We start from the raw sequence: 20,882 nt of genomic DNA, 5'->3' as shown, positions 1-20,882 counted from the left end.
GTCTTGTTTGAATGAGTACAGATCTCCCTACTGTTGTGACTTCCGCAAACCCCACAGTGCTCAAAGATCTGAGAAAGGGCACTGCGTGGCAAAGGCACAGCTTCCAGTGTCTCTGCCCCAGCCCAGCTCCCTCCTCTGGCATCTCCCTGGGCCACCCCAAGGCGTGGTAGGCAGTCTGGATTCCTCCAGGCTCTCCAGACAGCGCCTAGGGTTCACCATCCAAGGGCTGCTGTAGCTCAGACCTGAGACAAGACCTAGTTCTAGAGCTGATGAGGCCTGGCTGAGTCTGCAGCAGGAGGCATGGTTGCAGGGTGGGGGGCCCATGCCCTATCTGAAAGGGCAGCCCATGCTCGCCTCAGGCCACTTGTTGCCCTGGGAATGTAGGCCCACATTTTTAAATATTGGCAACCGATCCACAATTTTTAAAGGACCTTTAGGGGCCACATTGGACCCACAGAAAGCCAGAAGTGACTTCAGCTGTAGAAGTGTGTCGGACATCCTCAACACACAGCTCAGTGCGCCCTGCCATGCGCCAGTCCCCCAGTATTGCCCGTGTCCCACACACACGCTGCCTGTTTCACATGCACTGCCTCAGTAGCTTTGAGTCCCTTTCTGCCAAAGTCACTGGCCAACCTTGGAAGTTAGGAGAGTCTCATTCCAGGTCACAGCCGAGCTCTGAGGCTGGCGCCCAGTGCTCCCGATCCCCGAGGCCGCGGCTGGACAGAGGGACAGCTGACAAGGAGGCTGAGGCCTGGGGCAATGGCCCCGACAGGCATGTTGGTCCGAGGAAGGAACGCCCAGGCAGAGGTACCCCTAGCATGTGGCGCAGGTCCTCCCTGGGGTGTGCAAGAGGATTCAAGCTGGCATGCAAATAAGTCGACAAAGAGGGTTGCTTGTCATGTGTCTGCTTTCACCTGCATTGTGTGGGGACAAGGGATACTGAGTTTCCACTTGTGGTAGCCTATAACATTTTCTGACTGAACTAATGAATTGATTTAAAGACATATTCATTAAGTTAAAAAGGTGGTGGCAAAAGTGGTGACGTGGAAAAGAGATTTGGGAAACCCCGGGTGGGTTATCCAGGAGTTTTGATGGTGACAAGGGACTCAGGTGGCCCTTACAGGGCAGGTGAAATTTAGAGCAGGGAGAGAAGCAGTGTGGATGAGCCAGAAAGCAGGGTGCTCTGTCCCTTCCGCACACATCCCCACGAATGAATGAGCCACCAGGCACGCCCACCAGTGCCCTGCAGCCCCCAGCCCACTTCTCTTCCCCCAGCCACGTAGGCAGCTGCGTGTGGCACCTGGTGACCGCTGAGACTGGCAGGAGGGGCTGTGTGATGGCACGTGGCACCATGATTTCAGAGGGCAGCAGGCTCTGTGGGGGCTGTGGGCAGAGGCCAGGCTGTGGGTGCTCTTTCTGCAGCCAGCAGTGCCTCCCTGACAGCAGAGGGGAACAGGCCCAGCCCAGAGCGTCGTACACTGCCATCTCCAGGAGGACACGGCCCCGGGGGCCACGGGTGGCCCAGCCCCTCTGCCGGGCACCCTTTCTCTTTCCATGATGCTGGACCTTGCCCTGGGGCCGTGAGAACAGTGGGTGGTTTGGTTCAGATCAGTTCCACTAGGAAAGAGGCAACAACTCTGACCCTTCCTCCGCACGCATGCTTGAGTTTTCCTTGGATAAAAATGCCCCTATATCCTGGCAGTTCTCACTGTTGTAGCTAGTCTTGAAGAAAAGGAAGTAAAAATCCTCTTCAGAGTGACTGAAAGGAAGGTGCTGTGTGGCCAGATATGTGACCGTGTCTCTCCCAGCTGAGGAAACCAGATGCCAGGCTGGCATTTGAGACGGTCACTGGTTTCTCCTTGATTGATCTCCAGGGTGGGAGCGGAGGGCAGTTCTGAATCACTTCTGCTTGGTCCAGGCCATGGTCCAGGCCAGACGGGGCCCTGCCTGCACCATCGAAACCCTCTCTGTGGGCCGAGTGGGGTGGAGAGGAAAACCCTTGCTCGGTGCTACCTTTCCACCACCTGCATGGTGAGGACCACGGTCCTTATTCCTCAGACGTGACCGTGAAGGCTCTGAGAGTCATGAAGCCGGCCTCAGGCCGCCCACCACCACCTGCCTGGCCAGGGGCTCTGGCAGTCCTGCTTGCAGAACTCGTCCACACAGCACAGAGGACTCCCTGGAAGAAGTGGTCTCAGCTGGCCTTTTCCAGCTACGGGGTTCAGAGAGGCACTGAGCTAACTATCTGGACCTGAGGAAGTTCAGGGGCAGAGACCTGGGGCTCAAGTAAGGTGTGTGGGTCAGGTGACTGGGAGGTAAGAGGAAATATGGTAGATCTGGGAGGCAGGAGGCTCTGGATCAACCCAGACCAAGAGGACAGAGTCCCACCCGACTATTTCCCCAGGACCTGGGCTCCCCTAAAACTGCACAAAAGTAATTTGAGTGGACACTCCCACATTCTCCCCTCCCTATTCCGCTCAGCACTAGAAATTGCTAGCACAGGGTCACTCAGGGGCAATAAGCAAAGCCCTGGTCCTTTGTCTTGGACAGGCCCCCCCCTGTCTATGTGCCCCCCCCTCCACTCCTCTAGAGCCCCCTCAAAGCCTCAGTGGGACCCAGCACTCCCAGCCTCTGCACCACATCCGTCAGTCTGACCCACTGGTCAGCGCCTTGGGTGGCTTCCTGCCAGGTCTGGAAGCCTACCGCTTTCCCAGCTCCTGCTGCCTGTGCTTGGGCCTGGCCGCCCTCAGGGGCTTAGCCACAGTCCACCCACCCACATGTGGGGTGGTTGTTATACTCCCTGGAGTTGGGGGGTAAGCTCACAGTGACCTTCGATGGTGACAGCCAGAGGGGTCATTGTCCCTGAGAAGGGATCTGGGAGAGGATGTTGTTGACCCTCGTTTCCACAAGCTCTCTCCCCTGACTTGCTACGTTGTGTTTATTCACTCTGTCATTCATTCATTCAGAATCCACTGAGGCCCGCGTCGACCCCCATGGCTTCCTCGTGTACCTCCTTCAGGTCAGCTTAAAATGCCACCCAGAGGCCCCCTCCTCAGCTGTGTCAGTCAGTACCTCACAGTCCTCGCGCTCAAGGCACCCTGCTCTTTCTTTCCGGGCATGTGAGAGGTGCGCTGTTGCCAAATGGTGAGAACACACATTCTCAAGCCCAAGCCGGTCAGGAGTCCATCTCCACCACTTACTTAGCTGTGTGTTCTTGGGCAGATGACTTCACCTCTCTGGGCCACAGTTTCCTCATTTCTAAGTTGGGAGAAATGATAGGACGTCCCCATAGGGTTGCTCTGGGTAAAGGGCCTAATGCAAGAGCACGTTTAGATGAGAACATATACCTAGCAAAGCCACAGCACTTGTTAACTTCTGATGTTATGTATGGTCTGTTCACCCGGGAATTACTGGGTGTAAGCCCCGTGAGGATAGGGGCCGAATCAACATGCTCGGGTAAAGGTTGAGTAAATGCATGTGCCAGACCCTGCTTGGGCCTGAGACTGGGTAATGAGTGCCTTACAGCCCCACCTCTCAAAGAACTCACAGCCCAGGGGGAGAGCTCTGCAAAGGCAAGCAGGCAAACGCAGAAGGCGTCCAGAGGAGCAGCCCTCACGGCTTAGCTGGAGAAGACAGCAGGGTGGTACAGGGCGCATTGGGTGGGCACCAGCAGTGTGTCTGAAGCTAGGGACTATAGTCTTCCCTGGGACCCTGGGGGCTGGCAGGCCGGGCCCAAGAGGTGAGAGGCGCCAGCAGGAACATCCGCCACGGGCTCACTTTTTTCCAGTAAGGGACCAGCCTGGCCTGTGCCTCCCTGTGCAGTCTGTCACAACCCAGCCGTCTTCTCACTGACCGTGAGTTTTCATGTGGTGTGGCTAGCATGTCTGGCAGAGGGAGGCCAGCCCTGTCCTCTCTAGGTGCTCATGCCCTTTAGGCAGGTGCTCTCTGAAACCCAGTCTAGAAGACAAAGTAGAAAAGGGCGAGGGCGGGGGCGGGGGGGTGGGAGAGGGGGGCTATCTGTTCTGCTTTTCTGATCCCCCAGGCTGACAATCTTCAGGACCTCCCCAGTCCACCTGACACCCCCCCCCTTTTTCTGTATTGTGGGATCACAACCCTCAGGAGCCTGGGAGCCTATCATGCCCAGCAGGACCCATCCCAGGGCAGGTGGCACCAAGAAGACAATCAGCTTGAGCTGCCATTTAAAGGACAAATCAGCTGGGCAGAGGGACTGGGGAAGGCATTCCAGGTGGGGGGCCAGCGGGAGCTGGGGGCTAAGGCCATTCGCCGTGTCTGTTGACTGAGTCAGAGTCATGGGAAGAGGGACAGGAGAGATGGGCCATTGGGGAGGAGCTACATGGTGGGGTCATTTATAACTGGGTCTGCAGGGGAAACACAGGGGCTTGGGTGGCAGGGGGGCTTAGTACCTCCTGATGATTGATACTTGTCCAACAGGGACATGAAGGGCATCAAACCCCCATGCAGCCACCACCATCTGCTCCTACCTCCCCAGCCATCTGGGACACAAATACTCTGTTCAGCCCCAGTTGCCAGATGATGGACCAGCCCAGAGAGCTCACGTGGCCATCCTGAGCCACACAGTGGTCAGTGGCAAAGCCGTCCCTCTGGGGAGGGCCGAACCCAGGCACTTGGGAACCCACCCCACCCTCCAGGAAGGGGTTGGCTGCCTGCTCACAGGAGGCCCCAGCTTATAAACATGGTCCAGTTACAGGAACATTGGGAGGGCTTTTGGTTTTCATTCGACACAGTGATTTCATGGACCCGCCCTGACAGGGAGTGTGCTATGGTTGACCTCAGGAGAGGGGAGTGTTGGATTAACTCCAAAAGCCCTATCTCCCGCTGACTAACATGGTCTGAGCCGAGCCTTGGGCCTGGTGCTTGTCTGGGCTAAGTCCCTCCTCAGAATCTGGAGCCCGGTTGATCTGAGCTGGGGTGGCTGTGAGCTGGCAGAGCAAGCAGGGACATGGCACAGGGTGCCTGCAGTATGAGCCACTGACCTGGGCCATAATGACAGCCGCCAGTGTTTGGGGAGGGCTCGCCATGTGCCGGGCAGGTATGGGGTCAGGACTTCACACGGAGCCTCTCACTGCTGTGACGAGCTCCGCCAGCACCCTGAATCCAGAGTCCCATGAGGACTCAGAGCCACCACTGTTTGCCTTGGTTAGCAGGGCCACCAGACAGGAGAGAAAGCCAGGCATTTCTGGAGCTCCTCCTACGTGCCATGACCCTCGTCTTGCATTAATCCGCCTATCGACCGTGTGCAATAGGGATTGTGCCCGTTTTACAGATGGGAGAATAGGCGAACTGCCTACCCTGAGAGTAAGCACATAGTGTGCTCGTGATCAGGCCTCAGCCCATGCGGATCCGATCCCACCCTCTTTTCCACGATGCTGGCCTACTGCTCAAACAGCCAAAGCTGGGAGTCAGGTGGGTAGGATGGCTCCATGTGTGGGCACAAGCAAGGTGCTGAACACCTGAATTTTAGTCCTAGAGGCAGAGAAGCCAGGCACAAGGTGTACTGCCTCCCCAGATGACCCTCAAAAGTGCCTCCAACCTTGAGATGCTAGGCCATATGCCCGCTGCACTGCAACCTTGCCCAACTCTGCGCCCCGACCAGCATGGCTGTGGGGCTTTGTGCAGAGCCGGGCAACGTAATGGAGGCCCCCTCACTCTCTGAGCGCCTGGGCCATTCTGTTCAACTTACACTCCCCCAGCCACACTGGTGACCACACCTGTGCCCACCTGACTAGTTGTTGGAGGGTGACAGGATGCTCCAGGCCCGCTCTCTGCAGGGCTCTGAGTGCCCCTGGCTGGTGTGGGGGCGCTGTGATCCAAGAAGGGGGTGGTGAGTCCAGCCTCTCTCCCCAGGGCTCTGCCAGTGTTCACCGTCTTCTGGTCCTCTGGGTTTCTCTTGGCCTGTCAGGTCTTTAGAGGACAGGGCCTTCCTCGGAGCCAACCTCGGGCCACCTCAGCCCCTGCCGTCACACCCACGTGGGAGCACGCGTGTGGCAGACGTGCATCCGTACACCCAGAGCAGTGTGTCGTAACTCACTCCTCAGCACCAGTAGCACAGGCACCTGATGTTGAAGGCCCCACAGACTTTATCTGAAAAAAACAAAGCGGAAGAAGGCACCGTTTCCAGGGCTGGGGGGGCAGGGTGCATCTGCAGGGCCCCTTCCCATGCCCGGCTCTCTCTGGGGGTCCGAGCCACATCTGCTCACTGCCTCTCTGAGGGGCTGTTCCCCGCTCCCTGCTAAAGCAGGGGGTTGTTTGGCCCATTTCACAGACACAGAAACTGAGATTTACGGGGCCATCTCCCAAGTACCCTACAGAGCCCAGAGCTCCTGACGCAGTCACCTTCCATGGCTGGCTGTGGTATAGGGCCACGCCTGGGAAATGGGTCATGATGAGAGCTGTTCTGTGATTCACATGCTGCACTCCCCAGACGGGAGCCCCTCATGTGTTCATACTGGCACAGAGACACCCATGGATTCCAGCTCAGATCCATTGGTGCCATGCCCAACCCTGTGCCGGTCCTCCCCGGGCCCTGTGCAGCCCAGGCTCCTGAGGGTGGAGGAACACTGGTTGGAGGTACCCCAAGCTAAAGCCTGTATACGCCTCCAGACTCAGGGGAGGGGCGGCCTCCCATATGTAACATAACCCCGACCAGGCCATGATGAAGGATCTGAGCCCTGTGGCCACCAAGTGATTAAATCCTGACCAGGGCAGAGCTAGAGATGGTGTTTTGGAAGGAGAACACACGGCCGTGGACGAGGGTCCACACTAGCCCGTCAGCAGCTGCATGGGATAGCACAGAGCCAGAGGAGGGTACCCCATCCCCGTCATGCCTACAGAGAGCCCCCGGGCTGTAGTGATGGCCAGTGATCCAGAGGCAGTTATGGTATAAAATTCAGGGGGGGAGAAGGACCAGGACAAGGTAAGAATAAGGCAGTGATGCCAGTTGCGGGCACCTATTCTGTGCCAGGCCCTGCGCTGGGCACTGGGGACCCATGCAGTCATGTGGGCATGAGGGCGGAAGTGGTGGGAGCCGGCCAGGTCCTGGTGCCCAGTATACACAGCAGACAGCTGTGGACTGACTACTGCACACATGCAGTAAGGGTCCCGCCGGCCTCAGCGCGCATGCTGGCCGTTGGCATGCCGCGTGGGTGGGTCAGCCCCGTGCACACTCCAGCCTCTGTGAGCCTGAGAGCCACCAACCAAGCCTGGGACCTGCCCGTGAGGGGGTGTGCGTGTGCTCACAGCCCCGTGTGTCTGTGTGGAGGGTGGTCACCCCTGTGCTCACCCCAGCTGCAGTCTTCACGGGTCGGGGAGGAGGTAAATCGTCGGAGCCCACGGCTGTCAAATCAAGAGTGTGGATAGGGACCCCCGAAGCTCCCCACCCACCCTTCCCTGTCAGCCGGAGAGGGCAGCCAGCCCCGGCGCCTGCCCGCCCGCCTCTCCCTCCACTCTGGAAACGGGGCTGATACAGTAATCAGGACGCCGCATATGGGCCCTGGAAGATGACTGCTCCCCGGGCCTTTGTTCGCCTTCATTATTCGGATGAGGTTTTTTTTCCCCAAGTCATAAAAATGACATTTTTAATATGTGGAATTTTTTTTAAAGAAAAGCAATATGAAGAAGACTTTTATTGTTAATAAGCTCTACCTTTTAAACCAGTTATCTTAGTTTCTGCTCTAGGTATTTTAATTGAAGATTAACTGCTGTTAAAGAGTGTACACATTTAGGGAGTGAGTGTTTGGAGTATTAAAATTCAGCTCCCTCGGTGGCGGGGACCATCTCCGTGGGGGCCGCCAAGAACCGAGCCCCTCCCCCACAGCTGGCCTCGAGGGGCCGTCCATGGAGGAAGGCACCGGCACGAGGGACGATTCCTGGCCTCTGCATGGACGGGCAGGTTGAGGAGAGTCCGGGAGCAGCCGGTGGTCCCCTGGAGGCAGCCCCTGCTGTAAGCCTTACCCCTGCCATCCCTCATTCTGACTAAGGAAGACACCGATGCTCAGAGCGGGGCAGTAAGGCCGCCATGTCAGATGACCTGGCGTCCAGATCTGGGCCATGGGCTCAGAGCTCTGTGTCTGTGGACCATGCCCCGCCCTCCCCTGCTTGCCCCGCTCTCCCTGAGGCCTGTCTCTAGGAAAGCTCCCTGTCCTCTGACCATTACCTAAGACTGACTCGGTGGCCATTGTGTTCTGGGAGCTAAACGGAACCCACCAAAGGAATGGATCCCACCGTCCAGGGGGTCTCTCAGCCCAGATGCTTGTGTGTGTGTATATGTGCATGTGTGCATGCTTGTGCGTATGTGTGCTCATGCATGTGTGTACACATCGTTGGCAAAGTTAGGCTCAGCATCGGTACCAGCAGAAAGGTGGCATTCTGCAGTGCCGTCTGAAAGAAGGGAGACCCCTTTCCTCCAGGTACCTGGAAAAGAACTGGGATCCAAGTAGTGATGAGGATGTATGATCACTTGTTTGCCACTAGCTGTGTGACCTTGGGTGACTCATTTCGGATCCCTGGGCCTCAGTTTCTTGGAATGTTGGAGTGGGTACTCTGCACTCTTTGCACAGGTTAAGGCACGGAAAAGTGCTTTTCTGATCCTTCCCTGGCCAGACACTGTGCCAGGCGCTGGGATCTAATCTCTGTCCTCAGAGAGTCACAGTCAGGGAAGTGAGCTCATGTACACCCTTAACAGAGGTCATGTGGGGGCAGGCCCAGTGCATGAGGGTGGCCCCACAGGCACCAGCACGTGGTGCAGCAGAGTCTGAAACCAGACGGTGAGTTTGAGCTCAGCCCACCACATGTTCGCTGTGTGACATTGGGCTCGTACTCGCTCCCTCTGTGCCTCTGTTTCCGTGTGTATAAATGGAGTCAACACCCAGGGAGCAGTTGAGGAATGGAGGAGCAGCGTGTACAGAAGCACTCTGAATAGGGCCTGGCACATAATAAAGGCACAGTGAATGCTGGCTAGGCTTACCATTGCTGTTCTTTTCGTGATTATTGAGAACTGGCTGGTGCCCGTCCTTGGGGCAATTTGGGCTAGGCCTGCCTCACACAAGATGGTCTTTCTGAAAACTTCAGACCCCCTCTCTGCCATTTAGGCCACCTCAGAGTCTGTCAAGGCAGTGGCCAAGTTCCTGTGGTCTCCCCTGTGGAACCCAGAACAGAGAGGCGCATGAAGCCTGGAAGTCTCTGGAGACAAGGTCCCCCAGCCTGGGAGGTGCCAGGTGGGAGGTGCCTGCTGCCCAAGTCAGAGCGGTCCCCAGTCATGCCAACGCCCTTGCCTTTTGCCATCTCCTCCCCACCCTCAGCGGCAGTAGCCTCAGCCCCCTATGCCCCAGCCTCCGCCCATCGCATTGCTGTCCCTGCTGCTTTGTTCCCAGTGAGAAGCAGCAGGGCCCTGGGTGGCCAGGCCCATGGCTAGACTCTCAGGCCTGCAGCAGGGCAGACAGCTTTGTAAAGCCATAGGCTTGAATGCAAAGTGCCACTCCCCATTTACCAGCTGTGTGACCTTGGGCAGTCACCTCCCCTGCCTAGAAAGTGACTTATAGGATGTCTGGGAGCTTGAATGAGATGCTGACTGAAACCACCTGGCTGGGTGGTGTGTTGAGGAGGACACTAGCTAAGCAGTGTCCTATGACAGTGGTGGGAGAGGTGGAGGCAGGTGACCTAACCAGTCCCCGACCTAGCCACTGACCTGTGAAGCCTGCCTCACCCCTGCTTCCCCACCTAGAGACTTTGTCAAACCTCAGCCTAGAGGGCCAGCCAGAAGGAGTCCCTGTGGACACTACTGTCCAGGCTCCCCTTCTGGAAACTGCCATTCAGAGGCAGCTCAGCTCCGTCCCCAGGTTGCAGTCACCAGTGCCCCCCCACCATGTCTGGCACATCCCCACTCATGGAGCACTTGGTCCATTCCATCTGAACAGTCAGGTCCCCACCCACATGGTTGTACCACCTGTGCTAATGGGGAGCATGAGCCTAGGGGTTGGGACTAGGGTCCATGTCCCCTGGGTGCTGAGGCGCAGGCCTCTCGATCTAGGCAGACGTGGCACGTTGGGAAGGAAAGGGCCAGTGCATTCCTGCCTCCTCTAGCAGCCCAGTGGGCAGTTGGCCAACCTCTTGCTCCCCAAGCCTCCTGCAGATTGACAGGGTCTGACTCGGCTGCCCAGCAGTGGGAGGATGATTAGGAGCCAGACGGACAAGTGGGTGAGCTCTGACCCTTTGAGGGGTCACCCTTGGGAGAGAGCCAACTGCCAGGGCCCAGCCTACTGGTAGATGGGGCAGAGTGCTGGCGGGCTCAGGTGCCCAGTAGCACCCCTTCCTGGAGCTGCTCTGGCCACTGCTGTAGGCTGCACCTTGTCTCCTGAGGACACAGGGTCTGGACTTGAGGCAGTGTGGAAGACTGTGGTGTCCTTGGAGGATGGAGGCCTGGAAGGCATCATAGAAGGCCGAGCCAAGATGCTAAGCCTTTTGCTGAGAAACCAAAGGAGTGAGGTTTGCCGGGTAGACAAGTGTTGTGGGTCACCCGAAGATGAGAGAGCACCAGTACAGAGTCAGGGCAGGGTAAGTGGGGAGCCCTAAGCAGGGGTGAGTGTTGGGACCCTGTGCAGAGGTGAGCGGTGAGGCCCTGTGAATGGGTGGGGGGCTGTGTAGGGGTGAGTGGTGGAGGTGAGGACACACTGCGTCTGCAGAAGGTAGTTGGGGAGGAACTGGGCTAGAGGAATTTGGACACCTGCCTGAGGAATGGCTGAAGATTTTGAGCTGGGAGGGATGATCAGGTTTTTGTTCTGGAAAGATCTTTTTGGCAGGAGACCCAAGAACAGATCAGAAGGCGCTGGCAGGAGAGCAGCATGGCAGCTCATGCCAGGAGGCCAGCACCCGAGGCCCCAGTGGCAGCAACCTGCTCCTGCGGGGCCTGAGGGAACCCTGAGGGAAGGGGCCCTCATGGAGTGCAAGGCCAGCCACCAGGGATGCCAGGCAGACTGCCCACTCTGGGCTGGGTAGACTCAAGCAAGGGTTTGAGCCCTGCCTGAGCTTCTGGGCTGCACACGAGGAATGACCCGGGTGGGATGTAGAGCCCCAGGCTACAGGGACAACGAGCCTCAGTGACCACCCCACAGCCACTGCGGGAGTGGGGGGCGGGGATGAGCCCCGCCCCAGGTGAGCGGGAATCATGCCCCTGTGAGGAACAGGTGGGACCCGACATTGGATGGTGTTGAGTAGTTCAGAATGCCCCCAGCCCCACACCAGCTGCCCCTCTCCTCATGGAGCCTCCGATTCTTGAGACCAAGTTGTTTCCTTTCTCAGAATGGTTTTGTTTTTGCCTTAAAACAAAATCCATCCTTCCACATAATGCACTGGTTTTCCCTCCCCACGCACCCCCAATCTCCAAAGACTTGACTACATTATAATTTCAATTTACATGGTGTGGGAAAGATTTGTGCAAAGGGTCCTTTTTTGTTTTTGAAGAATTCATCATTGCTGCTAAGAAGCTTAATATAAATTAAAGGAGGAATTAGGCAACATTAAGACATCAAAATGGGGGTGCGGGCGCCCGTTGCTTCGCCTCCACCCAATCAAAGGGGCCGTGAGGAGCCCATTGAGTGTGCGCTGGAGAGCCTCATAGAGAGAGCAATTCCAATAAAGGGCCTGTTCTGTCGCCCGCCTTCCCCTCATTCCCTTTGTTGCAGGGACAGCGGAGTACATGTCTGATAAAAACTTAATCACCTTATCTTTTTAAAGCAAATTGCATCTTTGTTTACATACAGGATCCATAGCAGGAAGAGAAAGCAGAGAAAACCAGGCAGCTTTCCCAGCCCCAACCAGCGCGTTCAAAGCTTGCGCTCCCCAGGATAAATGCGGAAAACAGGGCTGACAAAGCGGGGGGTGGTTTTCCGGGGCCACCAGCACCTCTCACAGATGGGGTCAGGGGCCTCGGCAAAGGAAGCCAGCTGACTGGTGTCCCCAAAGGCTGCCCTCTGGGCCATTCTCGCCCCTCTGCACCCGCAGCGTTCCCACTGGCCCCTGCCGTCGGTCAGGCTCTCCCTAACACTCTAGGCCCTTCGAGTGCCAGCTCGCCTCTGGGCCTTGCGCTGAGAACCAGATTGCCTGGCCTTCTTGGGCCTCTCCTCTCCCCTGGTGCTGTCAGAGCTAAGCTTGTACAGGGCCCACGCCGCCCTGGGCCACTGGCCTGCAGAGGGATCTGGGTTCAAATCTCAGCTCCACCACCAACTACTGTGAGGCCGTGGGCAAGATCTTGCACCTCAGCATACATACCTGCAGGATGGGCGGCCACAACAGCCCCACGCAAATCAGACATGACGGGGCCCTACTGCCCTATGTCAGGCCACTTCTGCCCTGGCTGAGTCTGCCTCCCATTTCTGCCCCCCTCAGCCCCCTCCCAGACAGGCTAACCTCCAGCCTCCCCCTCAGTGGTCCATCCTGCACGGGCCGACACATCAGCCACATTAGAGGTCTCGTCAGGCGCCGTGCCACCCATACCTCCTGTGACCACGTGTGACCTCTGTGGGGCAGCTTCGTTAACAGGGCAAGCAGGCAGAGACCTCTCTTTCTTCCGGGGAAGTTTGACACTGCAGCCCACTGGGTAACGGTGCAGCCGTGGGACCTCCGCCTCGCTGATAGAGGTTCCCTCCTGTGGGCAGCCCCTCCTGCTCACAGGCCCAGCGTCCAGTCTAGACTCAGGGACTGGCTGGATTCGAGGCCCTCCACGGCCATCCATCCCAGCCACCCCATACGTCAGCCCAGCACAGCTGCCAGGCATGTCCCTCTGAGCTCCCCAACCCATCCATCATCACCAGGATACTGACCCCAAAAAGGGCCCCCCGTCCCTTGTCCCAGCTCTCCTTCTGCCCTGACATCTCGGCTCTTTGCAAAGCTGCTTTTTCCAGGAGGGGAAGCTGGAGTGGCTGGAGTTGGCTACAGCCCCATGGGGCCACCGAGGGGGCCCATGACCCCAAGCTGCTTGCAAGGGCTCAGTTCCCACTGGGGGGAGTAAGCCGCCCACCAGCGTGGAGGCCCCTCTTCTAGTCTGGCCCCCAACATGAAAGCGACGCCAGCAATTGGAGGCAATTTGCCGGCCTTTGATGGCCATGTCAGGGCGGCACCCGCGGCCAGGGCTTGGGAAACAGTTGTGCTTCCCGCATTCTTCCCTGATTACCCCTGGCCCAAGCCAAGACCCAGCAGCCTCCAGCCCACTGTGCCTTTGTGTGGAGCTGGCGCTCGGTGAGAAAGGCCAGCCTGGCCCTGGGAGAGTGTCCCCAAGGAAAGCCATGGTGAGCAGCGTCACCCTGGGGTCATGCCGGCCCACCCCCACCACATCCCAGCCCGGGCTTGTTGGGGAATGGAGCAGGGCAGCCCAACTCCAGGAATCCTGGGGTTTGGGGAGAGAAGGAGCCAGACCGTGTGCTGAGGCCCTCTGGAGTAATGGCCGTGGTGTGCGCTTCACACACGTAGCTCATTTTACTCTGTGCGCATCCCGCTGGGTAGGGAGCCAGGCTCCAGGTCACAGGGGGCAGGGGGCCTGCCATCCGAGCCTGGGCGTCTCCTTGGGCTGCCAGCTCGCAGACAGAGGCACAGGCTCTGTGGGAGCGTTTCTCTTACTTCTGCTGCCCTGCACACCTGGGCGAGGTGGCTCCTTCCCTTTGCCTTCATCCAGCGAACCCTCCCTGAGCCTGCCTGCCAGGCCCTGTGCCCAGCACTGCAAGGACAGTTCCCCCCCTCCCCCTTACAGGCCATCGGGGAGAGGGATGCAATAAGCAAAAATCATGCCAAGTAGCGCTCCAAGAGGGATCCTGCTCGGCCTCAGCAGGTGAGGAAAACCTTCCCATGGAGAGACGGTGGCAGAGTAGGCGTTAGCCAGACAGGAAAGGCAGGGAAGAGCATTCCAGACACAGGGAACTAGTTGAAGGCCCTGCTTGGTTTCTCCTGGCTGGAGTGTCAGCAGAATGAGAGTGGGAGTGGGAGTACGCAGAGAGAGGCACACGCTGGATGGCCCAGGGTCTTGGATGCCGAGTAAGAAGATGGACTTTATCCTGTTGGTGGAACTAAGTCCAGAGCTCCACATGAGCCTTTGAGCAACTCCTCCACAGCTGGGGGCAGGATGAGGGAGGAGGTCCCCCGGGGGAGTGCCCCCAGAGGCCTCCTCCACCAGGACAGGGCAGCAAGGGCAGGGAGCAGGGCGTGGACCCTCAGGAGGTTGTGGAAGGCGATGCCCTAAGCCTGTGCCCCCGCATCTTCTCTCTGCCCCTTCTCAGACTCGCTGCTCTTCATGGAGCAGCGGCGTCAGAAATCGAGGACTTCCAGTGGCCGTGGAGGAGCCATGAGCATGGCCCGAGGTTGTGCTCAGCCCGCCCTTCAGCAGGCAGAGCCAGATGGCTGCAGAGATGACCCCACTGGCCGAGAGACGGCAGTGAGCTTACTGGCCCGCAGCAGCTCTGACAGCCTTAACCAGGACGTGGAGGCAGACCTGGCCCAGGGTGACGGCCCCTTCCCACCCTCCCCTTCCTCCCCTGCCCACCCCCCTGGAGCCCTCTGATCCTCCCCGCTGCCTCCCGGTGTGCCCATGCATTCAGCAGCCAGACTGCATTGGGTGGCACTGTGCTTCCTCCGGGCTCAGGCCTGGGTGCAAGAGGTCATGCCGGTGGCCCCGAGTAGATGGTCCCGTGAGCACCCAGGCTCACAGGAGAAACCTTGGGGAGCAGAGGGGCACCTGGGTGGTTCAGTCAGTTAAGCGTCTGCCTTCAGCTCAGGTCATGATCTCAGGGTCCTGGGATCGAACCCCACATCAGGCTAGTGGGGAGTCTACTTCGCCCTCTCCCTCTGCCCCTCCCCTGGCTCCTGTTCTCTCTCTCTCTCAAATAAATAAATAAAATCTTTAAAGAAAAAGAAAAAGAAAAAGAAAGAAACCTTGGGAAGCAGAGAAAAGTAGATGGAAGAAGAAAGCGTTGCCTGTAACTTACTCCTGCTCTCTGACAGCCTAGTGGATAGTCGTCTAGTCTTTTCTTTCTGCAACCCAGAGTTAGAGCAGAACTCTTCCAACAATTTTTATTCCTGTGGGTTTTTTTTTTTCCAATTAATTTGTAAGTTTGTCTTTGTGTGACTTTAAGCGCTTCTCAGGTATCACTTCATCTCCCAGAATATTTTGCCACAGCAAATGCACGCCAGTCCTATCCTGACTGCCCTCCTGTGGATCCCTGCACCCCTGTAACTTCACAGGCCTCAGTGGTGCACCCAGACCTTGGCACCAAGTCGCCTCACCAAGCCCAGCTCTGCCTCTGCAGACCTGTGTGGCCTGGGGCCAGTTACTGGCCCAGGCCTTGGCGTCTTCCACACTGTGCTGTGAGGGCTAAGTGCCTGCATGCGTGGGGACATCTGTGTGTACAAATCTCAGTTTCCTTGTTAAGACTGAATGCCTAGGATGGGTTGCTGGGTCCACGCAGTGACCACCGTGGGAGCTTCATAGCCGGTGCTTATTCCTTGGTAGTATTCTTCGAGCCCCTCCTCTGAGCCAGGGATCATTCTAGGTGTTGGGCCTCCAGCCGTGCATAGAGAGACAAAATCCCTGCCATGGTAGAACTTGTATTTTGTCAGGGACAGACGACAGACATCAGAATGAGGAACTCACAGCGGTGTGTTGGAAGGTGATAATAGCTTGGAAAAAATAGAGCTGGGTAGGAGGGGTCGGGGCAGCGGGGGTGAAGGTGGTCAGGAAGGCCTCACCGGGAGGTGACATTTGCACAGCGATTAGGAGGTGGAACTGGGAGCCAGTGGAACTCCTGGGGCGGATCTTTCAGTGGAAGAACCAGTGAATGCCAAGGCCCTGAGGTGGGAATGCACCTGGTATAGTGGGGTGAGGGGAACAAACGGTTCAGAGACGGGCCAGGTCATGTGGGAGGAGAGGGATGCAGGAGTCAGAGGCCAGGAGCTCCAAGCATGCTCCCCAGGTCAGGGGCCATCCCGGGAGGGGCAACACATAGCTGCCCAACCTATGTGGCCTACCAGAGGGTGCTTCAGAGGGAGGTCCCTAAGAGAGGATGGTAGCTCCATGAGAGCAGGATGGTCCTGCTTGCCTCTGTGTCCCCGGGGCCTACAGGAAGGAAGTGTCAGGAGCCCTGGTGGACACCAGGCAGGTGGACAGTTGGCATTTGGCCGCCTCCCTCACCACTCTGAGTCCCCCAAGGTCTCTGGGACCCTCCCTGGTTTGGGCCCCAAAGAAACGGGCACACAGGTTGCATTACATGGACGTGGTAAGCTGCAGTCTCCCTGCAGCCCTCCCAGCACGCAGCTGCACGTCCTCAAGCATCATGCTCATGCCCCCCCTCCCACCCCCCTGGCCTGCCAGAACTGGGCACTCAGATTCCCTTTGCCTGCAGACCCTTGCCCAGGATCTCCGTGCAGCCAGTCCCTGTCACCTGGACCTCCCCCTCCCGCATTCAGAACTCTTCCTCAGAAAAGCCAGCCCTGGGCACATACAACCTGGCCGCCCTCCCCTCCTGGTGACACAGCAGTTTTGCTTCCTTGATCGCCTTGGTGGCTATCTGGATTATCTTGCTGGCCTATCTTCTCTCTGCCCCTTCTCAGACTCATAAACTCCATGGAGGCCAGGCCCTGGTCTGCATGTTCACCACCATTGTTTCCAGTCCTGGAGCACTGTGTGAATGTTTTCCAGGGAAAGACACAGGGGCAGGTTGGGAGAAGCTCAGCGTGGGCAGCTGCTCCAACCCCTGACATCCTGAGCTGCACTTCACTTCCCTTCATTGGCTGTCTGGCTAAGGGGGGAGAAAGGCCAATGTAAAACAGAGTGGCTCCCAGGGACATTTGCTCCAAATCCACAGCTTCACCCGTTGGTGAGGCTTTCTGGGCATTGTGTCCAGGCCACCCCCAAACGGAGCAGAGGAAAATGAGCCTGACCATCTCAGAAGAGCAATTAAATGGCCACATCTTCTCCAGTGCCAGAGAGATTTTCTGGGTCTGCCTGCTTTGGGCAGTGTGAGGTATGCACCGTGTGTAATGGGAGCCAGCGCAGGCAAGATGGACTGCCGATTGGGCCACGCCTGTCTCCCCGGCCCGGCGCAGACGCCGGGGAGCCCCGCGCCTCTTCAGCCATCAGACCTCCTGGCACCAGAGGGAGACAGGCTGCCCATGCCATTTGTCAGGGTCTGGTGCCAGCCACCTTCTCTGTTTGCAGAAAGAAGGCCGGGGCTCCGATTCGGGGAGGCAGATACCTGAGGGCCTGGCGCTAGCTTAGGGGCCTGGCCCGGGGCCATTCCCACGCCCCATCCCAGAAGTACGCTGACCGGCTGGGTGTGGGGCCTGCGAGCAGACACCGTGCTGCCCAGCCGGAGGACGGTTCCCGTTGGTACGGGTCCCGCAGGCCCCTAGCATCCCAGAGCCCCAATCACATCAGCCGCGAGTCCGGCCTTCCTGGGGCGTGCAGGCTTTGAGAGGCCAGGAGTCTCACCTCTGCCTGTGGAAGGGAGACCGAGTCCTTCTTAGAGGACCATCCCTGGCCGACTCTCCAGTGTGCCTTAAAGCAACCTCCTGGTCACCTTTCTAAACATCCAGGGTGCTCTCACAGCAGGGTCGTCTCCAGGAGTCTGCCAAAGGTGGACCCCCACCGAGTGATGGGCTGGGGAGCAGTAACCTGCATTGGCCAGCAGGTGCAAGCCGAGTTCAAACCCTCGCTCTTCCTGACTCACTGTGGGGCCTGGATGGAGTCCGTGCCCTCCTTGGGGCTCCGATTTCTCCTCTGTAAGATGAAGGGGTTGCTTCAGCAAACATGCATGTGTGCTTGGTCTAAGCAGAATAATCCACACACCCCTGCCGCCCAGAGCTCCGCACCTGGTGGAGACATGATGAGCAAAGGTCGTCCTGGCCACTGAAGCTTGACATCAGAGCGTCACATCTGGCTTCTCAGGGAGACTGCTAACACCTGGCCAATCTTGGGGCAAAGGAGGATGCCCTTTAGGCCCTGGCAGACACAGATCAGGGTGCACCAGGGCATGCAGGGAAGGGAGCCCTCTGCCTGATGCCTACCCCCAGCTTCCCGCCAGCTTTGGACTCAGCCTCTAGGTCCACTGGCCAATATAGCCCCTCTGTGCATATTGGAAGGAAGTGGGGGGACACAGGCCGGCCAGGACCCCTCTTGGCAAGCACAGTGTGGGCTGGGCTCCACCTCACTTGCCCCTTGCCAGGGAATGAAGGCTGTGTACCCAGCTCTCCCAGTAGTCACTCCCGGAGCTGCCACTCACTGGGCCTTCTTGCCCCATGCAAGTCTCACGGCGCCCCCTCTGCTCCGCCCCCCCGCCACACAGCCTTGCCAGCTTGCTCCCACCAGGTTCCCTCAGCAGGGCTGTGAGCAGCCTATTCCAGAGTTCTCTGCTTGTACAGAGCTGGTCTGAGGCCTGGCCACAGCCTTGGGGGAGCCAGAGCCTCCCCACCCATGCTCGAAGCAGCCGAGAGCTCACCCTGGCCAGCAGCCCCCAAAGACGCTGCACCATGTTGCTACCAAGCAGTTTCCTTATAAAGACAAGCCCCAGAGAAAGCCTGGTGCTCAAAGAAGAGTGAGACTTCTAACATTGGCAAGGCGGGGAAGGGCATTCCAGGCAGAGGGGACAGCCTGTGCAGAGGCTCATAAGTGTGACTGCAGGGAGCCCAGGACTGGCCACGTGTTCCTCAAGGCAGCAGGGAACACACAAAAGCAATGGGTGAAGGGGCCTGGAGAGTTAGGGTTGGCCTTAGGGTCTTAGCAGGAAACTGATTTCCACTCAATCATTTGGCTGGAGAGGGTGAATAGAAAGTCTATATATTGAACATAGTGGAGGGAGTGAACAGAGGGTGGATGTTTAAAGGAGCCGGTAAGATGTGATGGAAACCAGTGGGGGCCGCTCTCACCCCTGCATGGGGGTGGAGGGACAGCGTTTGCAAAATCCCAGGGAGAAGGCTCCCCAACAGGAGGTCCAGCCTTAGGGAACAGAAATCAACACCCCAGCTGCTCTCTCCTCCCACCCTCTGATCTGCTGGGGCTCCCATTGGCTGAACCCAACCAGAAGCCAGAGGGCACAGGAGCCCATATGCTGTCTGCAGAGGTCAGCCTCCCAAGCACACAGAGGAGCAGAGAGTGGATCTTCAGGGGCAATTGGAGAACACCTAGCCCATGGAGCCTCAGATGTCAAGTTTCAGTGTATGTGTTTTAGCGTGATTGTTCTGGGAAACAACAGGACCATTTAGAGCAGAAGGACGTGGCCACCAAGTGTGGGGCTGAGCCGCACAGGAGCCTGAGTGCAGAGTGGATGGGTGGGCAGGGGACTGGGAGACGGAGGTGGGGAGCCCTGCTGAGCTCCAAGCTGGACAGGCCCATGACTAGCATGGTGGGGGAGGGGCTGGAATGTAGGGATTTAGGTGGCAGAGTGGACCCTAGGCCTCAGGGGCCCATTGGCTGGGGAAGGAGGCAGAAGAGGGTGAGCCCAGGTAGTACTGGGGTCCTAGCTCAGCCTAAGAGAGTGTGAGGGATGGGCCTAGGAGACTCGGAAATGGGCCAGTACGAGTGGGTCCCCATCTAGGGTGGTGAGTGCACAGGCTAGGGAGTGGCGGAGTAACAGGCTCTCCTTCTGTGCTCGCAGGCGGCCTCAGCCCCGAGTCCAAGAAGATTCTAACACCCACCCTCAAGAAGCGGGGCCGGGCCGGCCGAGGAGAAGCAGCCAAGCAGGAGGAGGTGGCCGAGCGGTCTGAGCCTGCGCAGCACGTGGCCCTCAGCCTGTCTTTCAAGCGTTACGTCTTTGACACCCACAAGCGCATGGTCCAGTCTCCCTGAGTGTTCCAGTGACCTTGCCCAGGCCCCGGGCTGGGCTGCATTGCCAAGTGTCCGACCAGATGTGCCTCAACCTCCTTTAGTATGTCCCTCCCCACGACCCTGCAGACACGGGCCCTAGGCCTGGCGCTAAGCCCCGGTGAAAAGCCTGGGGGGTGCGGTGGCAGTGACACCAGGGCTGGGGCCCAGAGGGTCTGTCCCGGCACCCTCGCACCTACTAGGGGCCAGTGTTTCCCAGGCCGCCCAACTGGCAGCCATGGGAGGGCCAGTCCACACCCTGCCCCAGGTGGCCTGGCACTTAACCAGCTGCAAATAAATGTCCCACGGTGTCTGCCCACTCTGTTGGTCTCTGTGATTTCACCGGGAGGGGCCCCCCATGCCTGTTCCCAAGGGGAATGTCAAGGGGTTCAGCAGGGTTCCCGCCCAGAGAAGAGCTGGAGGGACCAGAACTCAGAGCCCAGTGGGAGTGGGCTGAGGAGTCCACAGGGTGTCAGGCCCCTAGGCCAGGCTGGGTGGCCCATGGGGTCTCCTGGGCCTTGAGGGACATGGGGGCGGGGGTCTCTGGACAGCCAAGTCCAGAGAGGGCTCTGCCGGGAAGGGGACCCATGGAGTGCTGGGGAGCCATGAGGTGCCCGGCCAGGGCATCAAGACAGAGGCTGGCTGGAGGGATTGCTTCCCCGGCCCCACACCAGCAGTCCCTAGGCCTCTGCCCTCGAGTTTGGGGCGCATACTCCCCAAGGTGTGGAGGTGAGGGCAGGTGACAGAACACTGTGCAGAGCACCTTGTGGGCCAGGGACCGCGGGCACAGCCCCCTCCAAAGCCCAGGAAGCCCTACCCTTGCTCCTCCACCCTGGCCCACCCGCAGCCTGAGTTGTGGATGCTCAGAAAAGGGTGGGATGGCGAAACTAACTGAATGAGAGAAATCAAAACTTTGTAGGATGTACAGATGTTCCAGCGCTCCTTTATCTGGCCTCCAAACAGATGCAGAGGCTGCCCTTTCATCCTGGTGCGTTATGCTTTAATTTGC

At 58.4% G+C, this 20,882-nt stretch overlaps 1 protein-coding gene across 3 annotated transcripts in view; it reads left to right on the top strand.

Moving 5' to 3' along the window:
* The window catches only part of EEFSEC (eukaryotic elongation factor, selenocysteine-tRNA specific), a 238,568-nt gene extending 218,375 nt beyond the window's left edge, over positions 1-20,193 (top strand). For all 3 annotated transcript variants that reach the window (XM_081822974.1, XM_081822977.1, XM_081822968.1), the window contains one exon: positions 19,668-20,193. In XM_081822974.1, the coding sequence (XP_081679100.1) occupies positions 19,668-19,858 (191 nt within the window). In that variant the 3' untranslated portion in view covers positions 19,859-20,193. The remainder of the gene's footprint in view (positions 1-19,667) is intronic.
* Positions 20,194-20,882: the final 689 nt, after the last annotated feature.

The sequence above is a fragment of the Leptonychotes weddellii genome, chromosome 1 (assembly GCF_054177405.1).
Source record: "Leptonychotes weddellii isolate Sample4059 chromosome 1, ASM5417740v2, whole genome shotgun sequence".
In the NCBI taxonomy this organism is placed as follows: Eukaryota; Metazoa; Chordata; class Mammalia; order Carnivora; family Phocidae; genus Leptonychotes; species Leptonychotes weddellii.
This window is presented reverse-complemented; position numbering and strand designations above follow the sequence as displayed.